This window comes from Eubalaena glacialis, chromosome 12, assembly GCF_028564815.1.
Source record: "Eubalaena glacialis isolate mEubGla1 chromosome 12, mEubGla1.1.hap2.+ XY, whole genome shotgun sequence".
NCBI lineage: Eukaryota > Metazoa > Chordata > Mammalia > Artiodactyla > Balaenidae > Eubalaena > Eubalaena glacialis.
This window is the reverse complement of record NC_083727.1, coordinates 68,334,287-68,354,856: the sequence shown is the minus strand read 5'-3', so window position 1 is coordinate 68,354,856 and position 20,570 is coordinate 68,334,287. Positions and strand designations below refer to the sequence as shown.

General features: G+C 39.3%; 1 protein-coding gene across 1 annotated transcript in view; it reads right to left on the bottom strand.

Annotated features, from left to right (window-relative positions):
* MDN1 (midasin AAA ATPase 1) overlaps positions 1–20,570 on the bottom strand; it is a 153,538-nt gene that overhangs the window by 104,946 nt on the left and 28,022 nt on the right. Inside the window, exons 9-17 of the mRNA XM_061206786.1 lie at positions 20,139–20,253; positions 16,371–16,564; positions 15,339–15,420; positions 12,114–12,209; positions 10,298–10,410; positions 8,160–8,308; positions 7,162–7,222; positions 1,895–2,106; positions 1,219–1,322 (exon numbers count right to left, since the gene is read on the bottom strand). Coding sequence (XP_061062769.1) covers positions 1,219–1,322; positions 1,895–2,106; positions 7,162–7,222; positions 8,160–8,308; positions 10,298–10,410; positions 12,114–12,209; positions 15,339–15,420; positions 16,371–16,564; positions 20,139–20,253 — 1,126 coding nt within the window. The remainder of the gene's footprint in view (positions 1–1,218; positions 1,323–1,894; positions 2,107–7,161; positions 7,223–8,159; positions 8,309–10,297; positions 10,411–12,113; positions 12,210–15,338; positions 15,421–16,370; positions 16,565–20,138; positions 20,254–20,570) is intronic.

Genomic DNA, 20,570 nt, shown 5'->3' with positions numbered 1-20,570 from the left:
CTTACACCTTAACGCCAAATGGCTGCCAGCTGTTTGCCAGAGTTAAGGTCAAGTTAACTTTTTTTCAAATATCCAAAAGGGTCAAGGGAATCTCTCTGAGCCTAACGATGAGATGCAATAAACTAGACCATCCCATTATATGGATGGTAAGGCAAATAATAACTTACAATGTATTCAGATGTTTAAAGGTAACCAAATGGTTATTAAAAAGACCCAAAATAAATACAGGGTCAGGCTATGAGTATACCAAGAAAAGATAAATGACTAAATCAAGAGTGTATAGTGGTTGTAATTCAGAGCCTTTCATAGTTGCTGAAGAATATCAAGATGAATCTTTCCTCATCTCTACTGATTTGATCTCCTCAAGTTCTACTTCCAAAAGCAATGAACTGACAATCTACTCAAGGGACACAACATCAGAAACTTAATTGTTTTACTATTATTAAACTGCTTTATGCTTTTGTTTTCATGGTGATCCTAACAAAGAATCTTCTATAAATAAAACTGAAAAAAATAAAACGGAACAAACGTATTAAAATCCAGTGTAATGTCAAGTCATGAAATAGGTATAAACCCTATTTTGAGAGCACTTGACATTTTCATTGGTTATTTTAGAAACAGTCATATTAAGATTAAGCACTGATGACTAAATTTCCCACAACAATGGCTATATGGTTGAGGGACTTTCTCTCTTACTAAGACATCATCTCAAGTAAGATTCCTACACCTCCCTTAGAGTGTGGTCTGAAGAGTGTCACAGAAACAATTTTCTTTAATAAAAATATAAAAAGCTTAAGTCACAAACATTTAACTAAGTTGATCCTGCAAGGTCACAGGAGAGAAAACAGTAGAGCTACACATGCACTGGAATCAAAAACATGTCCTAACAGGAATGGACCCAAATATGTCTCTCTCTCTCACACACACACACACACACACACACACACACAGAGCTATGAAACAATAAAAAATTTCACTAGTTGTTCTCAACTGCATCTTTAAAAATAGTAATAATGGTGTTCACCAAGACTTTATAATTTCTATAAAGGACATTAAAAAAAATCTTCCCCCCAAAGAATTATTTCATTAAGTGTTTACTGTCTTAAACAACAAGCCCTAAAATGTCAACATGAAGAGAATACAAAACAGTAGCCTCCTTAAACTTGCATTTTGCATCAAATCAACATTCCCTTAACCTAAACAACCAAAGCAAAATACCTCTACAAATGCAAACAATAGGGCATTTTCAGTCATTTTCATCTGTTGTTGGGCATGGTTGAGTCTAAGACCAAATGCTTCCCACTTCTCTTTTAGTAGTGACCCTAGAGAAAAATAAAGACAAGAATTTAACATACACTTTAAGTTGTAATATACATAACTTAAAAACACACAATTAACATACATACAAAAATCACATCTTAGAAGTACAAAAAATTAAGTCCAAACACTTACATAATGCCAAACATGTGCAGCCACTATACTAATCAGTTCATTTATATGCGTATGTATTGGTTAACTCGTTTATCTTCACAACAACCCTTTGAAGTAGGTACTCTTATTCCCACTTTATAGATGAGGAAGAAGATAACTAAGCCGCCAAAAGCCCCACTCGCTGTGGAATCCAGTTTTCCGGAAGTAACCTCTTCTTCTAAGCACATGTGACTTACTAACCACTAAGTGGTACTGTACATCAACATCAGCGACCACCTGTTTTGATGGAAATCTTGACTAGAGTCACAGGAGCAGCAATACTTCAAAATTAGTCAGCTCTGCCTTAAGTCCTAGAAAGCTCTAATGTGTATTGCTTCATTCTTCCCCCAAACTCTTCTCCTAATTCTGCTAATTAAACTTCAGCCTCATGCCCTCCCACTGGCAGCCTGGGTCACATTCTTACCAGTCTCACTCTCTTTTCCATCCTTGTTGACAGCCGACTTGTACACATGTTGCATTAGTCTGAGGAGATTGTGCCACCGTTTCTGCCTGTAACAGGTCTGAATGTGTCCCAAGAATGTAAAGTTTTGCTTCTTGGAAAATGTCTGAGCAAAGAGTTCCTCAAATGCCTCCCGTAAGGGTAGCCAAATAAGCTTATGGTCCACTGGTTTGTAACTGAAACAAAAGGTAAATATGTGATTCACAAACTTCTAAAGCTAACAGAAGTTGGAAAGCATGCCTTAGAAAACAGGAATAGGTGTAAGATTTCTTCTAATCAAAATCAGAAATAATACCAAAATACTTAACATAAATCTATGTTAAAGTTTTAAATTATAATCTATTTTCTCCACTCCAAGTGTCAGAAGCACCTATACTAAAGGTAAAAACTAGTATTAGACAAACAAACTATGAACAAATTTGAAATTCCAAACTGGGCAGTGCAAGGCATGTCACTGATTTTACTAATATATTTAAATAAACATCATGTATACTTGATGATAAACCATATTCTATTAAGATTGACCAAAAGGTTTTTGAAACATTTTAGAAGAAAAATATAATGTCTGAAATTGACTTATTCAAGCATCTTAAGTTAAGAACTTACTTGAACATCATGCCTTGTCAATGGAGGGTGGGGAGACTGCTCCCAAAGAGATTCAAAATTCGGGGAGGGGGACAGTAAAAAAAAAAAAAAATCTTAAGACATTGCAATGGTTTGTGACCTTCCAAGGCTCAACTTTTTTTATTTCTCAGCATTTAGATTCTCTCCTATTTCTTAGCATTTTATTTTTCTGGTTGGGGAATTAGGGAATCAATTCATTTAAATTAAAATTTAATTTAATATTGGGGGGATTAATAATGTATAGAGTCAAGAAACACTGCTCTAGCTAAATTTAAAAGAAGTTGCCCAAGCAGCACTAATCATTCCTGGAAAATCTCAAGTATACAATTTTCCGTGGCCTAGGATACTAAATACTACAATTCAAGGATGACGACATAAATTTTATTTCTGAGAAATATAATTTGAGAACTGAAACAATACCAAAATATGTTTTAGAACAGTCAAGCACAATTGGAGAACTCATGGATACTATTTACTCACTGGCCTGAGAGAAGGAACAATGAGATGAGTGAAACCCAGTGCCCTGATACTGAGCATCTATATGGAAGATTCTGATTCCAGAGACAGAAAGCATGAGAACTTCACAAACTCAATATCGCTTCCCAGTAAGCACTAACCCATTAATCAGTAAAGACATTTCTTTACTCCATTTATTCAACTGAGATTTACTGAGCACCTGCTAGAGTTCAGCACTGAGTAAATGAGACCCACCACGTATTGCCCCTCTGCAACTTACAATCTAACCAAAGAGACAATAGGGGAATACACCTACTAGTATAAAATATCAAGTAGCAAGTGCTATAACTGGATAAAGTGAAAGGAGAGTGGCTGAAAGAAGAATTGGTACTTTGACTATGATAGTCAGAAGAGGCTGTGTTAAAGATGGGAATTTGAAGGAAATCAAACAAGGAAGGGTTAGGCTAAGCAAATATCCCTGGGCAGCAGGGGAGGCCACAGAGGAAATATCAACACAGAGCAGAGCTAAAGAAAGGAGACAGAGACGTGCCGGAGCCAGGTGATGAAGGGTTTGGAGTACATTCCACATGGACTGAGAAGTCAGTGGAAGGATCTGAGGAAGAGAGTGATGAGATCTGATCACACTATAAAAGGATCATTGTAAATACTAAATGGAAGGGAGACTGTGGGGAGGGTAAGAGTAGAAGCAAAGATGAGAGCCCTGCGCTGGACCAGGCAGAGGATGATGAACCACAATGACAACAGAAGAAGTGGTAAGAAATTAAACACACACGTTATTTAAATAAAAGAGCTAGTCTTAAAGATGACAGAATAGATGGATCCAAAGCTAACTGAGGCAGCAGAGTAATGACTAAGAACGGAGACATCAAGAAAGACTGCCTGGGTTCAAGTCATGGACTAGCCATTACCTTGAACAAGGCACTTAATGCCTGTGAGCCTCAGGTCCCCTAAGTGTAAATGGGGATAATCAACAGGTTGTTAAGAAGGCTAAGTGACTGAACACAGATAAAGACTCAAAATAGTACCTGGCACAGGAGTGTCATTTAAGAGTTACCTGTGACAACTATAACCACTAGTAATTGGCTCAGTGAATTGAATTCATGAAAGAAATGGCTTTATATTTCAAATTAGACTGAGCTCCTTAAGAAAAAATTTTGTTCATTTAAAGCTGAAAGCATAGTGGCTGGAACGGTTAAGTCGTCATATGTTTCAAGTGATGAATAAATGAACAAACATACATACACCTTTCCGAAAAGAAAAATAATAGAAATAAACTGTAACACAAATACTCAATGGAAACTAACCTGCCGCAGGGAGAACTGATGAAATCAAACTACGAACCATTACAGACCAGGGTTTCCATGATGTCTTTTGCAGAGAAAATATGCCTCAGGAGCAACCTAAAGGCCAAGAGGGGAGGGAGGTCTAGAACACCTGGCCCTCATGGAGAGTCACTCAGGGTCTACCTGTTACATACATGATACATGGAGACCACATACAAGAGTTCACTAGAAAATGGATAGAACAAAAGAAAATGACTCTCCAAAATTATCATACATGAAAGAACATGAAGTGTAAAAGAGACACAAAACAGTGCATGCTGAGTAACTGAAAAGGTAAACGGTTCACTTCATTTGGGGTCAGGATTCTGAGTTTGAAAGCATGCACTTCTGCCCTACAATCTCCTGTGCAGTTTCCTTTATGGATGTTTCCATGGGTGGCTTAGAGGAGGACACAGGTTAGCCGTTTTATTTCTATTTCTATGAGATCTTTAATTTTCCTCCCATTTTTTCTTTCCTTCATCGTTAACTTCTCCAAGGATACCTCTCCTTCTCTATTTATCTGTTTCTCCCTCAGAGGCTACCCCTCCCAATCCCATTCCCTAGAGTCAGTGATGTGAACCTGTGTTCTGTGTTTTGCCATTTAATGGTAGACTTTCCTTTTCTGGAATGATTTTTACCTGCTTCATCTAAGTCCTCTGTATCTCCTACTCTTTTCTACAGAGTCTCATAAGCTCTCTCTACCCCAACTCTGTCAGAATTTGGTTTACTTCTCTACTCACAGGTAATCTGAAGGTCTATGTGCTATCAGAAACCTACTTTAAATAGAATGACAAAATTGAGTTAAAAGTTAAATGAGGGAAAAAGATATACCACACTAACACTAATCAAAAATTAAGGTGGTATGTATGCAAACAAAGATCAGAAGGCAATTTGCAGTAATGCAATTTAAGAGCCTAATGGCCTTGAAGGCTTTATTTTTATAACATATATTTATCCTTAATTATAATTTTTTAAAAAACCAATCTAAAGGATCCAGATTTGCAAACCAGACTAATTAGGACTATAAATTTCTTTTATTATATTTTAACCATAGTATTTGATAAATGCAAAATATGTTTAATGTAAGTTACAAAACACAGAACTAGTTTCAGTTAGATGAAACTAACCACACATTCCCAAAATAGAAATATTAGCCTTTCTTTATCCCACCTCCCTACCTGCTCCTTTGTTTTCTACTCCCTTGCCTTTATTATTTTTTCTTTTTCTTTTTTCCCTTGTCTTTTTAAAATCATTTTTGGTCTTCCAATTGTATACACAAGGGTTCTTAAGCAAAGGAGTCATTCATACATCGATAATATATATTAGAAGATGTGATTTACACACCACTTGCCAATAATACAAAAGAACAGAAAACAAGGCATACTTCCAACTATACAAAAATTGAAACGTATGTAAGTTTTCTTTTGATAACTGATGCTAACCTACTAACAAGGACAAATGGATATATATTTTTTTCACCAAGTTGGCACCAAAATAAAATTCCAGTTAACAAATTCTGATTTCAACCTTTTTGTATTAGTAATTGCATCAAGGCACAATGTGTACTCACTACATTTAAAACTACTTGCAACGGCTGACATAACACTACAAATTCTTAGAAGAGACAGATCCAGTGCGTGTTCAATTAGTACAAGATTAATGCCATTTGTGTTAGGAATACTTAACAGTAGGATATTAATAAAGACACAGATAAATACAGAATAGAGAGAAATACACAGTAGTATAGACATGCTTAGTTAAGTAACAAATTCCATATATTATTAAGAACACATTGCAAGTACCACAATGAGGGAATGGGGAGAGTAAGTGTCAATTAACTGAACAGAGGTAAAACGAAAACAAGGTAGAAAGACCACTGGGGAAAAATAAAGTCAAAGTAGAATTAGAGTAAGAGAGGTTAAGCCTCAGCTAACAGATTCGAAGACAGAATATAAATTTAAAATACATAATTAGTGGCATGTGTAGAGCAGAAGTAATAGGTTGGGACAGTAAGAAAATGAGAAGCACCAAAGGAAGCAGGATTCCAAAGTAGCACTCCATCCAGAGCAGGAAGGGATATGAGACAAGGAAAGAGTGATAGTAAAAATAATGCCACAGCATAATGTGGTCCTCAAAAAAGAGGAAATAAAGAGCTTTCTTGCAGATATCACAAAAAGCAAAAAGGACAATAAATTCTATTATCTTATGCCTTTAAGAGTTTGTGTAAGCAACTGCTTAGAGTTAATGGGACAGACCCTACTAGGGTTCAACATAAGGTATGCCAATAGCAGCCATCGCTTTTACAGCCTTCAGCACAGCCTAAATTGTTCATGAAACTAACATATTCAAAACCACAAATAAGGAAGAAGGGCATTTTACTGAACACAGTGGAGCGCCATAAGCCAAGTCCCATTTAACAAAGTGGAGGCTACTTAATGTGTCATAGATAATCAAACTGCAGGAGAGCCTAGCTTGAAGGCAGTGTGAGTCTAGAACATAGGCTTCAGATAAGTGACTGCACACACAAACATTACTTGATTACATACTTACCTTTTTGTTTTCCTCCCCCTCCCAGCAGGATCCTTGAGAGCAAGAACCTCAAGTGTTCTTTAAAATGAAAAGAAACATCTACACACTCAAGAGCTCCTTAATAAATTCTAATAAATAATACCCTGCTGGGGTGGGCGTAGGGGGGCAATTCTCTGAACATTTTTCCAAGGCTGGTTTTGAGCTTTACAGAAAAGAAGTATTTCTTACCTCAAACAGCGAACACAAAATAACAAGAAAAAGATTTAAAATCACACTTACCCTCCCAGCAAATCTGCAGTGTCACTTTGCTGATTCATATTGACAACCCTCAAACGGTGGCCTTTAATAAAGAAAGGGCAAAAGGGTTATTCTGAAAATGTAAAGACTGACAACATCCAGTGTGATCCTTAAGGATGTGTGGACAAGGGCACAGGGCAAATCTTTAAATGTGCATTTCCTCTGACCCCCTCATTTTACTTTCAGGAATCTTGACTATTCAAAATTTTCACCTAACCCAGAGAGATATGTAAAAGAAGATTCACTGCTCTAGCATCAGGTAACTGAAAACAACAAAAAACCCTTCAGTAAGTCAATGTCTGTCTATGAATTAGAACTAAATAAATATCCAGTGTGAAATATTTGTCTATGAATTAGAACTAAATAAATATCCAGTGTGAAATATTATTTAGCCATCAGAATAGGAATGAGGCAGTTCTGTTTTTAAAGATGTCCAATTTGCTTATTAACCAAACGTAATACATAGAGAATGATCCCGTTTGTTTCAAAACAAAACCAAATCTGTATGTATTTGAAGACCACAGATTAGAACTGAAAAAAGTTAATACCAATCTGTTAACAGTGGTTATTTCCAGGGGGAAAGAATACATTATTTCCAAGGTAAAAATTTCCAGTGCTTATCTCCAGGGCAAGTGGAGTGGTGGCACTTCTTAAATTCCAATATTCTTTGGACTTTTTATTTTTTAAAAAGGCAGTCAGGGGACTTCCCTGATGATCCAGTGGCTAAGAATCCGTACTTCCAATGCAGGGGGCCCGGGTTCGATCCCTGGTCAGGGATCTAGATCCCACACGCTACAACTAAGAGTTTGCATGCCGCAACTACAGATCCCACATGCCACAACTAAAAAGATCCCACATGCCGCAACTAAGACCTGGCACAGCCAAATAAATAAATAAATATTTTTAAAAAAATAATAAAAAGGCAGTCAGTGTCAAATGTTTGTTGTCTGGGGGCAGAGTGCTTCCCCTCTAGGAGTTACCTGTAATATGAGCCAAGTACTGGACGGTGGAGGTTTTGCCAGTCCCGGTCTCTCCCACCAGCAACACAGGCTCCCCTTTGCTAACACACACCGCGAGCTGTTCAATAAGAACAGAGGATGGCCTCGTAGCAGCAAAGGTGAGCTTCTCCCTGGGGAGGGGAAAGTATGTAAGCAGTTGGAGGAACAGGCTGCAAGCTTCTCTCTGTGTTATTTTGAGGAATCAGATTTCCCAGATTCAACAAACAAGAAGAAGGAGACAACTCAGAGTGACGGTCTTCATGTTATAACACAGTGGTCCCCAACCCCTGGGCCATGAACTGGTACCTGTCCGTGGCCTGTTAGGAACCGGGTCACACAGCAGGAGGTGAATGGCGGGCAAGCAAAGCTTCATTTGTATTTACAGCTGCTCCCCATCGCTCACATTACCACCTGGGCTCCGCTTCCTGTCAGGTCAGCAGCGGCAGCGGCGGCATTAGATTCTCATAGGAGTGTGGTGAACCCTACTGTAAACTGCATGCAACGTATCTAGGCTGCACGCTCTTTATGAGAATCTAATGCCCGATGATCTGAGGTGGAGCTGAGGCGGTGATGCTAGCGCTGGGGAGCGGCTGCAAATACAGATCATCATTAGCAGAGAGGTTTGACTGCACAGAGACCATAATAAATCGATTGCGTGCAGACTCATATCAAAACCCTATCAGTGAGTGGCAAGTGACAATTAAACTGCACCTTACGGACTAGACTGGACATAAGCAACACACTTCGGGTGTCACTGTCTCCCATCGCCCCCAGATGGGACCATCTAGTTGCAGGAAAACAAGGTCAGGGCTCCCACTGATTCTGCATTATGGTGAGTTGTATTAATTATTTCATTATAAATTACAATGTAATAATAATAGAAATAAAGTACACAATAAATGTAATGTGCTTGAATCATCCCGAAACTACCCCCTGCCAACCCCATTCGTGGAAAAAGTGTCTTCCCCGAAACCAGTCCCTGATGCCAAAAAGGTTGGGGACCGCTGCTATAACAGATGTCCTTACAACATATGAACTGCAGAATTCATTCATTCTACATACGTGCAGCATTTACATAACTGCTACTTCACTAGGCTCTGGAAATTCAAAACACCAACAAGATAAAACATCTGTACTACCTATGTCATCTTGCGCAAACTACTTAACCTCTCTTAGCCTCGGTTTCCTAACTTGTAAAATCTGGATAACAATAGTTACTAGCTGTAGTGGGTTGAATTATGTTCCCCCAAAATTCATGTCTACTGAGAACCTGTGAATGTGACTTTATTTGGAAAAAAGCTCTTTACAGGTATAACAAGATTAAAATCGTATCATACTGGATTTAAGGGTCAGTCTTAAATCCAATGGCTGGTGTCCTTATAAAGAAAGAGAAATTTAGAGACACAAAGAAATACACACAGGGAAGAAGACCATATGAAAATGGCATCAGAGATTGGATTGATGCAGCTACAAGGCAAGGAACACCAAAGATTGCTGGGAGCCAGCAGAAGCCAGGAAGAGGCAAGAGTCTTCAGAGGTAGTGTGGCCCCGCCAACACCTTGGTTTCAGCCTTCCAGCCTTCAGAACTGAGAATAAATGCCTGCTGTTTTAGGCCATCAAGTTTATGGTAATTTGTTAGGAGAGCCCTAAGGACACTAACACACACATTAATCCATAGGCTTACTATAACCACTACATGAGAAAACATGCAAAAAGGCACTCAGCACAACGTTAGGCATATAGCAAATATTTAATAAATAACTTTAATAAATCTCAGAAACGTATACAATTCCAGCCCTCAAGGGATTAACAGACTAATGTTAGGACCAAGCCTGACCTCTAGGTGATGCTTACTTCACTAAATACACTACAATGAATAAAATCAAAGATACACCTTTGCTAGTCCCAAGTCTCTAATGACCCTCATCACCTCCTCCACCTATTAACATCTAGCTTCACAGAAGACATTTTGGGAAATCACTGCTCCTTACTGTCTAGTACACTGGAGAGATCACAGTTCTGACATGTTTTACTCAAAGATAAGGGGCTGGACCAGACACTCCTTCTATCAATTTCCCAACGACCCCACAGTGCTCAGATCAGTTTGGAACCCTGTTTACCTCTGTATGTGGACAGCCTCACTTTGTTTCCGTAGAAGCCGCACTCGACCCACTTGCACATCTAGCTCGTTGATCGCAATTTCTGGTTTATAAAGTTGACAGAAGAATTCAGCCTATGGGAGGGGAAAGATTTTACCCGAGTAAAATTCTGCATGGTCTTCAAACACTTCTCATCCGTGAGGCTTACTGTGCTCCTCTAACATGCCCTCTACTAAGAGGCATTTTTGGGCTTCCAAGATAGGTAAGTTAGTTTTTAATTATATTTTTTAAAATTCTCCAAGTTTCTAATATGTTTTTAAAAACACTGATCATGAATGTTTCCCTGTAATAGTACTTTTTATTCATTCAAATGAGCCTCTATCTACCTATATGAAGTGAACACAGTGAACAGAAAGTTTTACTCCTAAAAGATATGAAAAAAACCAAAGTAATTTTTCTTCCTCTATGCTTTCCTCTGCTTTAAATTTCTAACATAATGCAGGAAACAGTCACTTGAATAAACCATGATACATCTGACGACAGCCAAAGCAGAAAGAGAAGCTGTGACAGAGGCTCAGGACACGTACCCATCAGCCTTATCCTCATCGCTAAACCAAAGAACCCAGATTTCGCTCAGGGTTTGGGGCAGGAGTAAAAGGGGCAAATTGCCCACGGAAGGTAAACCCCTCTTCAACCAAAGGGGCTGAATATTGATCAACCTAAGCCAGTCATGGTAGTCTCATTTCTCTTGTCTACTATAATTAACATACTTATTACTTCAGCCCCTTTTAGTAGGTGCTATGTTACCTGCAGCCAAAACCATCCCGATAGTTTCATACACCTAAGGAACACCTCTAACCATCTCGGTTCCTGACTAAGGCTTTTTTGAGTCATCATTCACTTGGGAACGCCAAATATCTGCCTCAAGATGAGCCCCAGACATTTCTCCAGCTACCAACACCATTGCCGAAAGGCTCTCTCCTCCAGAAGTACATATTTTGATATAAAACAGGAAAGGCAAATATTAACAGTATCAGCAGTGAACCTAAGTAGTGGGTATACAGGTGTTCACTAATACTTTTCAACTTTTTTGATGTTTGAAAATATTAACTATAAAAAGTTGGAAAGGGACTTCCCTGGTGGCGTAGTGGTTAAGAATCTGCTTCCCAATGCAGGGGACACGGGTTCGAGCCCTGGTCCGGGAAGATCCCACATGCCGTGGAGCAACTAAGCCCATGTGCCACAACTACTGAGCCCATGTGCCACAACTACTGAGCCTGTGCTCTAGAGCCCGCGAGCCACAACTACTGAAGCCCGTGCGCCACAACTACTGAAGCCCGCACACCCTAGAGCCCGTGCTCCACAGCAAGAAAAGCCACCGCAATGAGAAGCCCGCGCACCGCAACGAAGAGTAGCCCCCGCTCGCCGCAACTAGAAAGGCTGCACGCAGCAATGAAGACCCAACGCAGCCAAAAATAAATAAGTAAAAAAAAAAAAAAAAAAGTTGGAAAAAATCTAATTGTGCACAGAACTACAGACAAAGGTGTTACTAAGACATGGTTCCAGTCCTGAGTCCACAACCTACAGAATAACATGCTCCTTAAGCACTGGAGAAAAAGGCGTGCGTGTGAAAAAGGATGCAAGGCGGCTCACAGGGAGAACTACTTATCCAGGAGACAGTGAGCTTTATGCTCATGAGAGGCAGCGATGAAACTACCAACTCTGACAGAGGAGGCTGTTATTTGCAAAAGCTGTTCCAGGTAAGGACCAGAGATCAGCAATTAAGCTAAATATCCCAGCTTCCTTTCAAGAGGGAAGTAAAAACAACATTACATACCTTTTTCTTGGAAATGTTCAATTTGCTTCCAATGACTTCTGCCATTTTCAGTTTGCTTGTCTGCTTAGAAAGCATTGCTGTGAAACAGTCCAGAGCCTATTAAAATAACCAAGGTAAATGCCAACTGATTTTTAAAATAATACATTAATAACAGAGCATCACTATCCAGGCCACAAAAGGGAGGAACATAAAATCCAGCAGAACTTTTCTGCAAGTAAGACTAAGGAGAATACAAATAAAGTACCAACCCTAGACTCAAAGAACCTTACCATAACAGAGACAGGACACCAAAAAATGTGAAGGCTTTACTATCAAAATACCGGTTAATTAGGAAAGCACACACAAACGCCTCAGTTTGCAAATCCAAAATTCAGGTAATAATAGCAATTAGCATTAATCCTTGGGTATATGGTTCTGTGGGGGGAAACAACTTCCAGACAGTGGAGGTAACACCAAAAGATTACTTTCTAGATGTAAAGGGAGACTCCTGGTGTGCAATAAAGGGATTACACTGTCATTACCCTAACCCAGTACTTAATCTTAGCAACTATTGATAGGCCAACAAGATACATGTCTTCTGCTATAATGAAATATAAAGTATGTATCACCACCAAATGGATTCTACCCCCCCCAAAAGCTGCATTTCCATACATCAAGCATTTTGTTAAACTTCTATTTACAAGAAAGACAGATAAAATGACAAGGGAAAGGACACGAGTATGGCAAAACAAAGAATATATCTGGTTCTACTGCCACCAAGTGTAATATATCAGTAAGCTTCATGTAAGCATTTAAAAAAGAATGTATCTAGTTTTGTCCCTAATTCCTTACACAGAGCTTCAAAAATTCTTGGAATTACCAGGAGTAAGGAGTGTCTTTTGTTATTTACTAGCGCCCTTATGGACCTTACCAGGTTTATTATGCTAAGCAAGGTAACTCTTGATGGGCCCTTAGATAATTTAAGACAGGAAATGGCCAGACCAGAAAGACCAAGGGTTGAAACTTCCAGCTCCATCTCCAACCTCTGGAGGAGGGGAGGGGATGGAGACCGAGTTCAATCGAATAGCCAATGTCAGAATAATAGCCCAATAAACACTGGACATCCAAAGCTTAGAGAGCTTCTGGTTGGTGACAAAGTGATGTACCAGGAAGGTGGCATACCCTGACTCCACAGGAGTGCCTGTGCTCAGACTCCTGAAACCTTGCCCTATGTGTCTCTTCCATTTGACTGTTCTTGAGCTATATTTTTTATAATAAAACTGTGACCTGGGGCTTCCCTGGTGGCGCAGTGGTTGAGAATCTGCCTGCCAATGTAGGGGACAAGGGTTCGAGCCCTGGTCTGGGAAGATCCCACATGCCACGGAGCAACTGGGCCCGTGAGCCACAACTACTGAGCCCGCGTGTCTGGAGCCTGTGCTCCGCAACAAGAGAGGCCGCAATAGTGAGAGGCCTCCGCACCGCGAAGAAGAGTGGCCCCCACTTGCCGCAACTAGAGAAAGCCCTCGCACAGAAACAAAGACCCAACACAGCCAAAAAAAAAAAAAAAAAACAAAAAACAAAACTGTGACCTGTATGGTGAGTACAGAGCTTCCAATGAGTTCTGTGAGGTGATTACTGTACCTGAGGAGGTTGTGGGAACCCCTGAATTTACAGCTGATAGGTCCTAAGTGTGGGTGGGCGTCTGAGACTTGCAGCTAGAGTCTAAAGTGGGGCAGCTTTGAGGAGGACTGAGCCGTTGAACCTGTGGGGTCTACACTAACTCCACGTAGTCAGTATCAAAACTGAACTCAATTGCAGGACACCAGTTGGTGTCAAAGCAGTGAAGAAGCAACCAGATAAAGCCAGAAGGTGAAACATTCTGTAAAACAACTGGCCTGATCTCTTCAACGGTATGTGTGGGGTGGGGGGGAAGGTTCTGATACAGTAAAAAAGTTCTTAATCCCATTCGCATAGAAGAGGATGTGGAAGGAGATACATCAGGGTATTAACAGTACTGGGGGGGCTTCCCTGGTGGCGCAGTGGTTGAGAATCCACCTGCCAGTGCAGGGGACACGTGATCGATTCCTGGTCCGGGAAGATCCCACATGCCGCGGAGCAATTAACCCCGCACGCCACGACTACTGAGCCTGCGTTCCAGAGCCCGCGAGCCACAACTCCTGAAGCCCGGGCGCCTAGAGCCCGTGCTCTGCAACAAGAGAAGCCACTGCAATGAGAAGCCCGCGCACCGCAACGAAGAGCAGCCCCTGTTCACCACAACTAGAGAAAGCCCACGCACAGCAACAAAGACCCAATGCAGCCAAAAATAAATAAACAAAATAAATTTTTAGAAATAAAATAAAGAAAAGTACAAAACAAGGTTACCTGTAAGAAAGATGAGAAATGTAGGAGAATGGAAAGGAAATTTCAATGGAGAGAAGAGGATTAAAGGACTGGCACACAGCACTTCAGAGTTCAGCCGGCTTAAGTGGGTGCTCCAAATGTGGGTTCTTTCTACTCAAAGTAAGTTAACCAAACACAGAGAGAAACTGCTAACCAAAATGGGTCACTATTCTCTCCTCAGTCCTAGCTGACAGAAACCAGAACACTCTATAGTCAAAATGGGTTAATGTTTTAACAGCCCAGAGATCTTCAGGCAGCATCACTTTATTCTTAAGCAGGCGGGAATAAGTCTCTCTCTGTTCTACTGAATGTGGCAGAGCTACAATTCAATAGGGCTTCCCTCCCACGCAACACATTTTGTCCCCACGTCCAGCACACAAGGATGTACTTTACAAACCCGACATAAATTTCTCTGGACTAAAGTTAAAAAGGCCCTACTGAGGCTAGTGGTGGGATAAGACAAATATAAATCTATCAAATAGACAAAGAAATTATATATAGAAATAAATACTAAAGATCTTAGAAACACTTTATATTTTATAACAGTATTATCACCTGGGAGACTTTCTTTTCATTTAAGCTTTAATTTCAGTACTGTATCTGTTTTACTCTAATTCAAACTATACTTATTTGAAATTAGTAGTAACCTGTTTCAAAAACCACAAAACATTTATTATGCCCAATTAGTTTTAAGGCAACATTAGTTCAGTTTTAACTAGCTAAGGATAATAAACGGTACCTACACAAAAGAAGAACTTTTTGATAGCAGTCAAGACACAGAAAATAACAGTGGAAATCAACAGCCTTAAAGAGCACAGAGAAACAAGCAGGAAGACTGTATCTTACCTCTTGAAAAATATTTAATGATGCTGATGAAGACAGACTGTCAAAGCTGTGGGCAATCCTATTACACCAATTCAGTAGATCCCTTTAAAAAAAGGGGGGCAGGGGGTAAGAAATAAAAGACCATAGGCCAAAGACATCAAAGGCATCAGAGCTTACTTAGGTCTGGGAACATCTGACAACAAAGACTCTCCTTTTTTTCTGGCCACTGAAGATAAACAGTGTCAGGAAAAAGAATGAGTGGTCCCAGTCCCTATCCTACCAGGAAGTGACCTAGAACTCACTTCTCTCCATCCATGCCAGACAAGGTAGCAGGAGACAGGGAGCAATTAATTCTCAGACCAAACTGAGGGGAGTTGCCCACACCTAATTCTCATTTCTCAAAGGGCAAGTCAACCACTGCGAACGAAGCGCAGAGGCATGGAACTCACTATACAGAGCAAAACCCAAGAGTCTTTTATTTAAGACCCCAAGTGTCACAAAAGGACATCCAGTGAAAGAGCTATGTCAGTAACTATTCCCAACTTTGGCTTTTAAAGTTATTTGCTAAACTTCCAGTTATAAGTAAGTCCTAGGGATATAACGTACAACATGATAAGTACAATTAACGCTGCTGTATGTTATATATGAAAAGTTGTTAAGAGTTCTCATCACAAGAAAAAAAAAATTTTTTTTTACTGTTTCTTTAATTTTGTACCTATGAGATGATGGACGCTCACTGAACTTACTGCAGTGATCATTTCATGATGTATGTAATCATTATGCTATATGCCATAAACTTATACAGTGCTCTGTGTCAATTACATCTCAACAAAACTGGAAGAAAAAAGTTATTTGTTAAAGTTAACATAATGTTACCTTCATAAGCCTTCCCATTCAGTAACTATAGATCTCAAAAAGGGACTGAACACTATGAAGCAGCCCAAACGTCTCATTTCAAAACCTGATTTCTTGTAACCATTCAGTTCTAGCTGCTAAGAACTTCTGAGGGAAGCAGTTTTTAAAGTACCAACTCAAAAGCGTTCAGCCCAGTACCTGAGAGACAATTCTCTCCCCTCAAGGCTTAGTCTTTTGTGTTCCCATCTGGCTTCTGAAACTTCCTCGGGTGCCTGTTCCCCTCCAACGGAACTATCACTCAGAGGGTGATGTTTCTCTCCAGTAAGCTGGATATAAATGTCAAGCAGGTGATCGGTTGCTACCGATAAGCTGGGATATCTATTTTGAAGAACCTGACAGAGGAAGAAAAAAAAGCAAAGAAAATTTAGCAGCAGACAGAGTGATTTTTAAAAGCACACATAAACTGCTGCTGACACTAGTCAACCAAAAATGAATTTTTGTAAGAAATCTGTCATCTTTACCAAGTATAATAACTTCCACCCTCACCCATACCTCCAACCCCTCAAAGACCATGACTTTTTCCTGCCCAGAACTCAGTTATCTGGCAATCTCACCACCTATCACACAGCTTAGGGTGTAGAAGCTAGATGGGAAAGGGGTCTCAAGCAACATAGTCATCCAAGTCCCAGGCACTTACTCGTTGAAGGATCCTTCAAGTAATATGTACTCTAATTTTTTTAAACACAATTCTAGTACAGTCATTAAGTCATTTCTCAGACAAAAGCAAATAATTGGCAGTTAATGGGAAAAGGAAAGTTTTTTAAAGCAAATCACAGTAAAAGGAGCTAGTGTTAAGTCCTGATAAAAAGTAGTTTTTATCAGACAACAGAATTTAACAAGCAAAAGATCTAGTCCAATTCACTTTGATAACTATTAAGAATTTTGTGCAGTATAATACTTGGTGCCCATAATATTGGTTCAACGCTTTTATGGTATGGATTTGCTAAGTCAAGTCTACTTGAGAAGGAAGAAAAATATCATGTATATATATTAGAAATATTACACCCTAATACATTTAAATTGAGAAGTATACCACAATTCCAATTTATATATGAAATATTAATATATTTTGTATATATTAAAGTTGTAAGGTCCACTAAGATCTTTTACCGGTGTCATCAAGTGGTAGATCTCATAGATTTTTATTTCTTCATACTTTTTTTTTTTTAAATGGAGGATTTTACAACAAATATTATTGAAAACATATTTCAGATGTATTAAAATTTAAGGACAGAAAAAGAGACTAATAAAATCAACAAATTCAATTTAATGGATACACATGTGGATCTTTCAAATACAGAATATACATTTTTTGTGTACGGAGGGAACATTTTCAAAATTGCCCATATGTTTGTGGACCTTGGCTACCATAAACAAAATATAGACTTATTTCCATCACCCCTAAAACAAAAAGTTCCCTTTTGTCATCACTCCCTTCCTCCACATCCCCGTCCCTGGAATCCTGCACCTGATTCAGATCTCTACAGTTTTGCTTTCATATCTATCATATACACGGAATCATATGGGATGTAGTGTGTAGTTCGGTTTCTCTTACTCAGCAAAACGTTTTTGAAATTCGTCCAGACATTACTGTATGTATCAGTAGTTCATTCTATTTTATTGCTGAGTAGTAATTCCATCATATGAGCATGTATATTTATGATCAAGGTGAAAAAAAAAGCTGTTTTTACTTGAAAAAAATTTCTGTTAGGTTTAACACTTTAGTAAGGGCTCAGTTATTTGGAAAAAAAGTTCTGAATAGAGATTTATATGTACCAACCAATTAGTCATTTTCTACCTTAGTCAAAAAACATCTTTTGTTATTAACATGAATGTCAAAATTTAAACACAGTATCACATAATAAACTAATCTAACATGATATGGTTATCAATTTGATATGTATTTTGGAGATTCAGTCCTTTAATAAGCATTTATTAAGTACCTACTTTGTAGCAGGCACTATTCCAGGGACAGAGAAACAAAACAAAATAAGGAATGGAACCCGTCCTCGAGAAACTCCCCCTAATATAAGAAGCAGATATGAAAGCAAAAGCAAGCTTGCAGCCCAAAGGACAGCATGGTCAGCCCTGGTTGGGAGACCTGGGAAGGTTTCACAGAGCAGGAGAGGCACCTGGCAGAGGTTGCTGGTGACTGTGAGAGGGGACTGCCGCAGAGAAAGCAGGCCATCTCTGCTGCCAGCACATGAGGCATCAGGGCACATTCAAGGTTTATGGGGAAGACAAGGTGTGAGAAACTGCTAGGGGTAAGTTCCCGGCACTTACTAGGTATGAGACTAGCATTATGTAAAGAGCTTGTTTTTCGAAGTGTAATTTGATATTTCAGCAAGAAGTCAAAGCCAGTCTTTCTAAGCATAAGACGGCTGCGGTTGGCAGCAACAGAAATGCAGTTCCTTGTGTTCCCTGTGAGGTCGGCATAGGAGATTATTTTATTTCCTAAGTAATACACACAAGGTTTTTAGCTACCAGTCATTTATTTAGGAGAGTGTTATTAGGATTAGTAAGCCCAGAAGCTTAAAAATAACCGGTGAGCTTCTCAAAGTCAGCTACCTAAATATGACCTAGGTCACCGAAGCGAGGAGGTGCGTGCTCCTGTGGCACTTCCGGTGAGCAGAGTGACCCACTGCTGATCAAGGCAGGGGTGGAAGGAGGAGTTCTGGCCTATCCTCCAAGCACAGAATACAGTAAGAACAGAGTGGCTGTCAAATATTCTCCTCATTCTCTCAATCCCCAATAAATTACACCTAAATGTGAACTTCAGCCCTCTCCTTTAAAGGAAAGATTCACAATTTAAGTCTGAAAACAAAACATTTAAAGGTCTGCAACAGCAAAAGAAAGAGGAGCATTACGACAGAGCAATACAACAAACGTTTACAAAATGCCAGGCATGGAGTGGATGCTGGGGACACCAAAGCTGAGTTAAGTTACTGGAGGAGCTTATAGTTGAGGGCGGCAAGAGGGGAAAAGAAAGACATACAGGACACACAAATACACAACTGGGAACTAGAGTGAGATAAGAAATTCACAAGTGTAAAACAGGCTGTAGAGTTATAAAATCACACCATCAAGGCAAGGCTTCTTAGAGATTATACTATCAAGGTTTACCCAGTAATCGGTAAACTCTGAAAACCCCTCTGCTAGTAAATACCTAAATGCTAGATAAAATATTTGAAAAGTGTCTGGTGCCACTTATTTATCTAAAAACTTATACCAAGAAAGAGGAAAGCATCCCTGCCATGACTGAATGATCACTGACCATGCTTTATTTGCTGCTCTCCAAGATGAAACGTTGGAAGTCGGGACACTTCCCAAGTGAGGAGGTAGATCCAAGGGGAGACAGGAGGTTGACAGGGTAAAGTAAGGCACACCTCTTAGTGATCACAGAGAACCAGAGATACTACAAAGTAAATCGATGTATAAAACCTTTAAAATAAGTCATCTCAATTTTCATTAATACCCAGATCAAAATGTACATGAAGTTGTTAAGTGTGAAAGATATTAGTTACAAAACAACTTAGTATAAAAAAGATCCTCTGGGGACAACTGGAGAAACTTAAACATGGTCTGAGAATTAAGTGCTACTGACGAATTACTATTCATTTTATTGGGTATAATAATCATTGCAGTTATATATGGAAATGCCCTTAGAGATGCATGAAAGTATTTAAGGGTGAAATGCTATGAGGTTTGCTTTCAAATATATTAGCAAATAAAAACTAGTAGATGAAATTAATACAATAAAATGTCAGCATATTAACTGTTAAATTTAGAGTGACGAGTATTTTGGTGACTCATTGGGCTATTTCCTCTGTTTACATGTTAAGTCTGACACTTTTAATAATGAAGAGTAAGAAAGAAAAGCATTGATACTTTCAAATAACCTCATACCTCATTCAGTTCTGTCTTATCCATGTTATCCAGGTAAATTTTGGTCCAGTATTTGTCTAGTAGAGTAGCATGACTATTTAGCGGTCGATACCAATTTCCTCCACAGCTCAAGAGTCTGTATTTCAGAATGAAAAACAGAGTCACACAAAATTCCCAATTTTAATCTTGAATTATGCCCCTGGTTATCCCTTGCTAGATGTTATCTCACATCTGAGTAAAACTCACAGTTCCTTCTGGTGCCAGACAGCACTATGCTGGGCTTATAGGGAGGATGACAATGAAAGGCTGCCACCAAGCCAGGTTTGACTATCTTCCTAGGGGGAGTAATAGGGCTTTAACCAAGTTATTTTCATATCACTGCAAATGATCCTATTAGGCGTTTTGAACTCAACAACATGTTTCTTTTCCTTAAGACATAACTTCAGGAAAAAG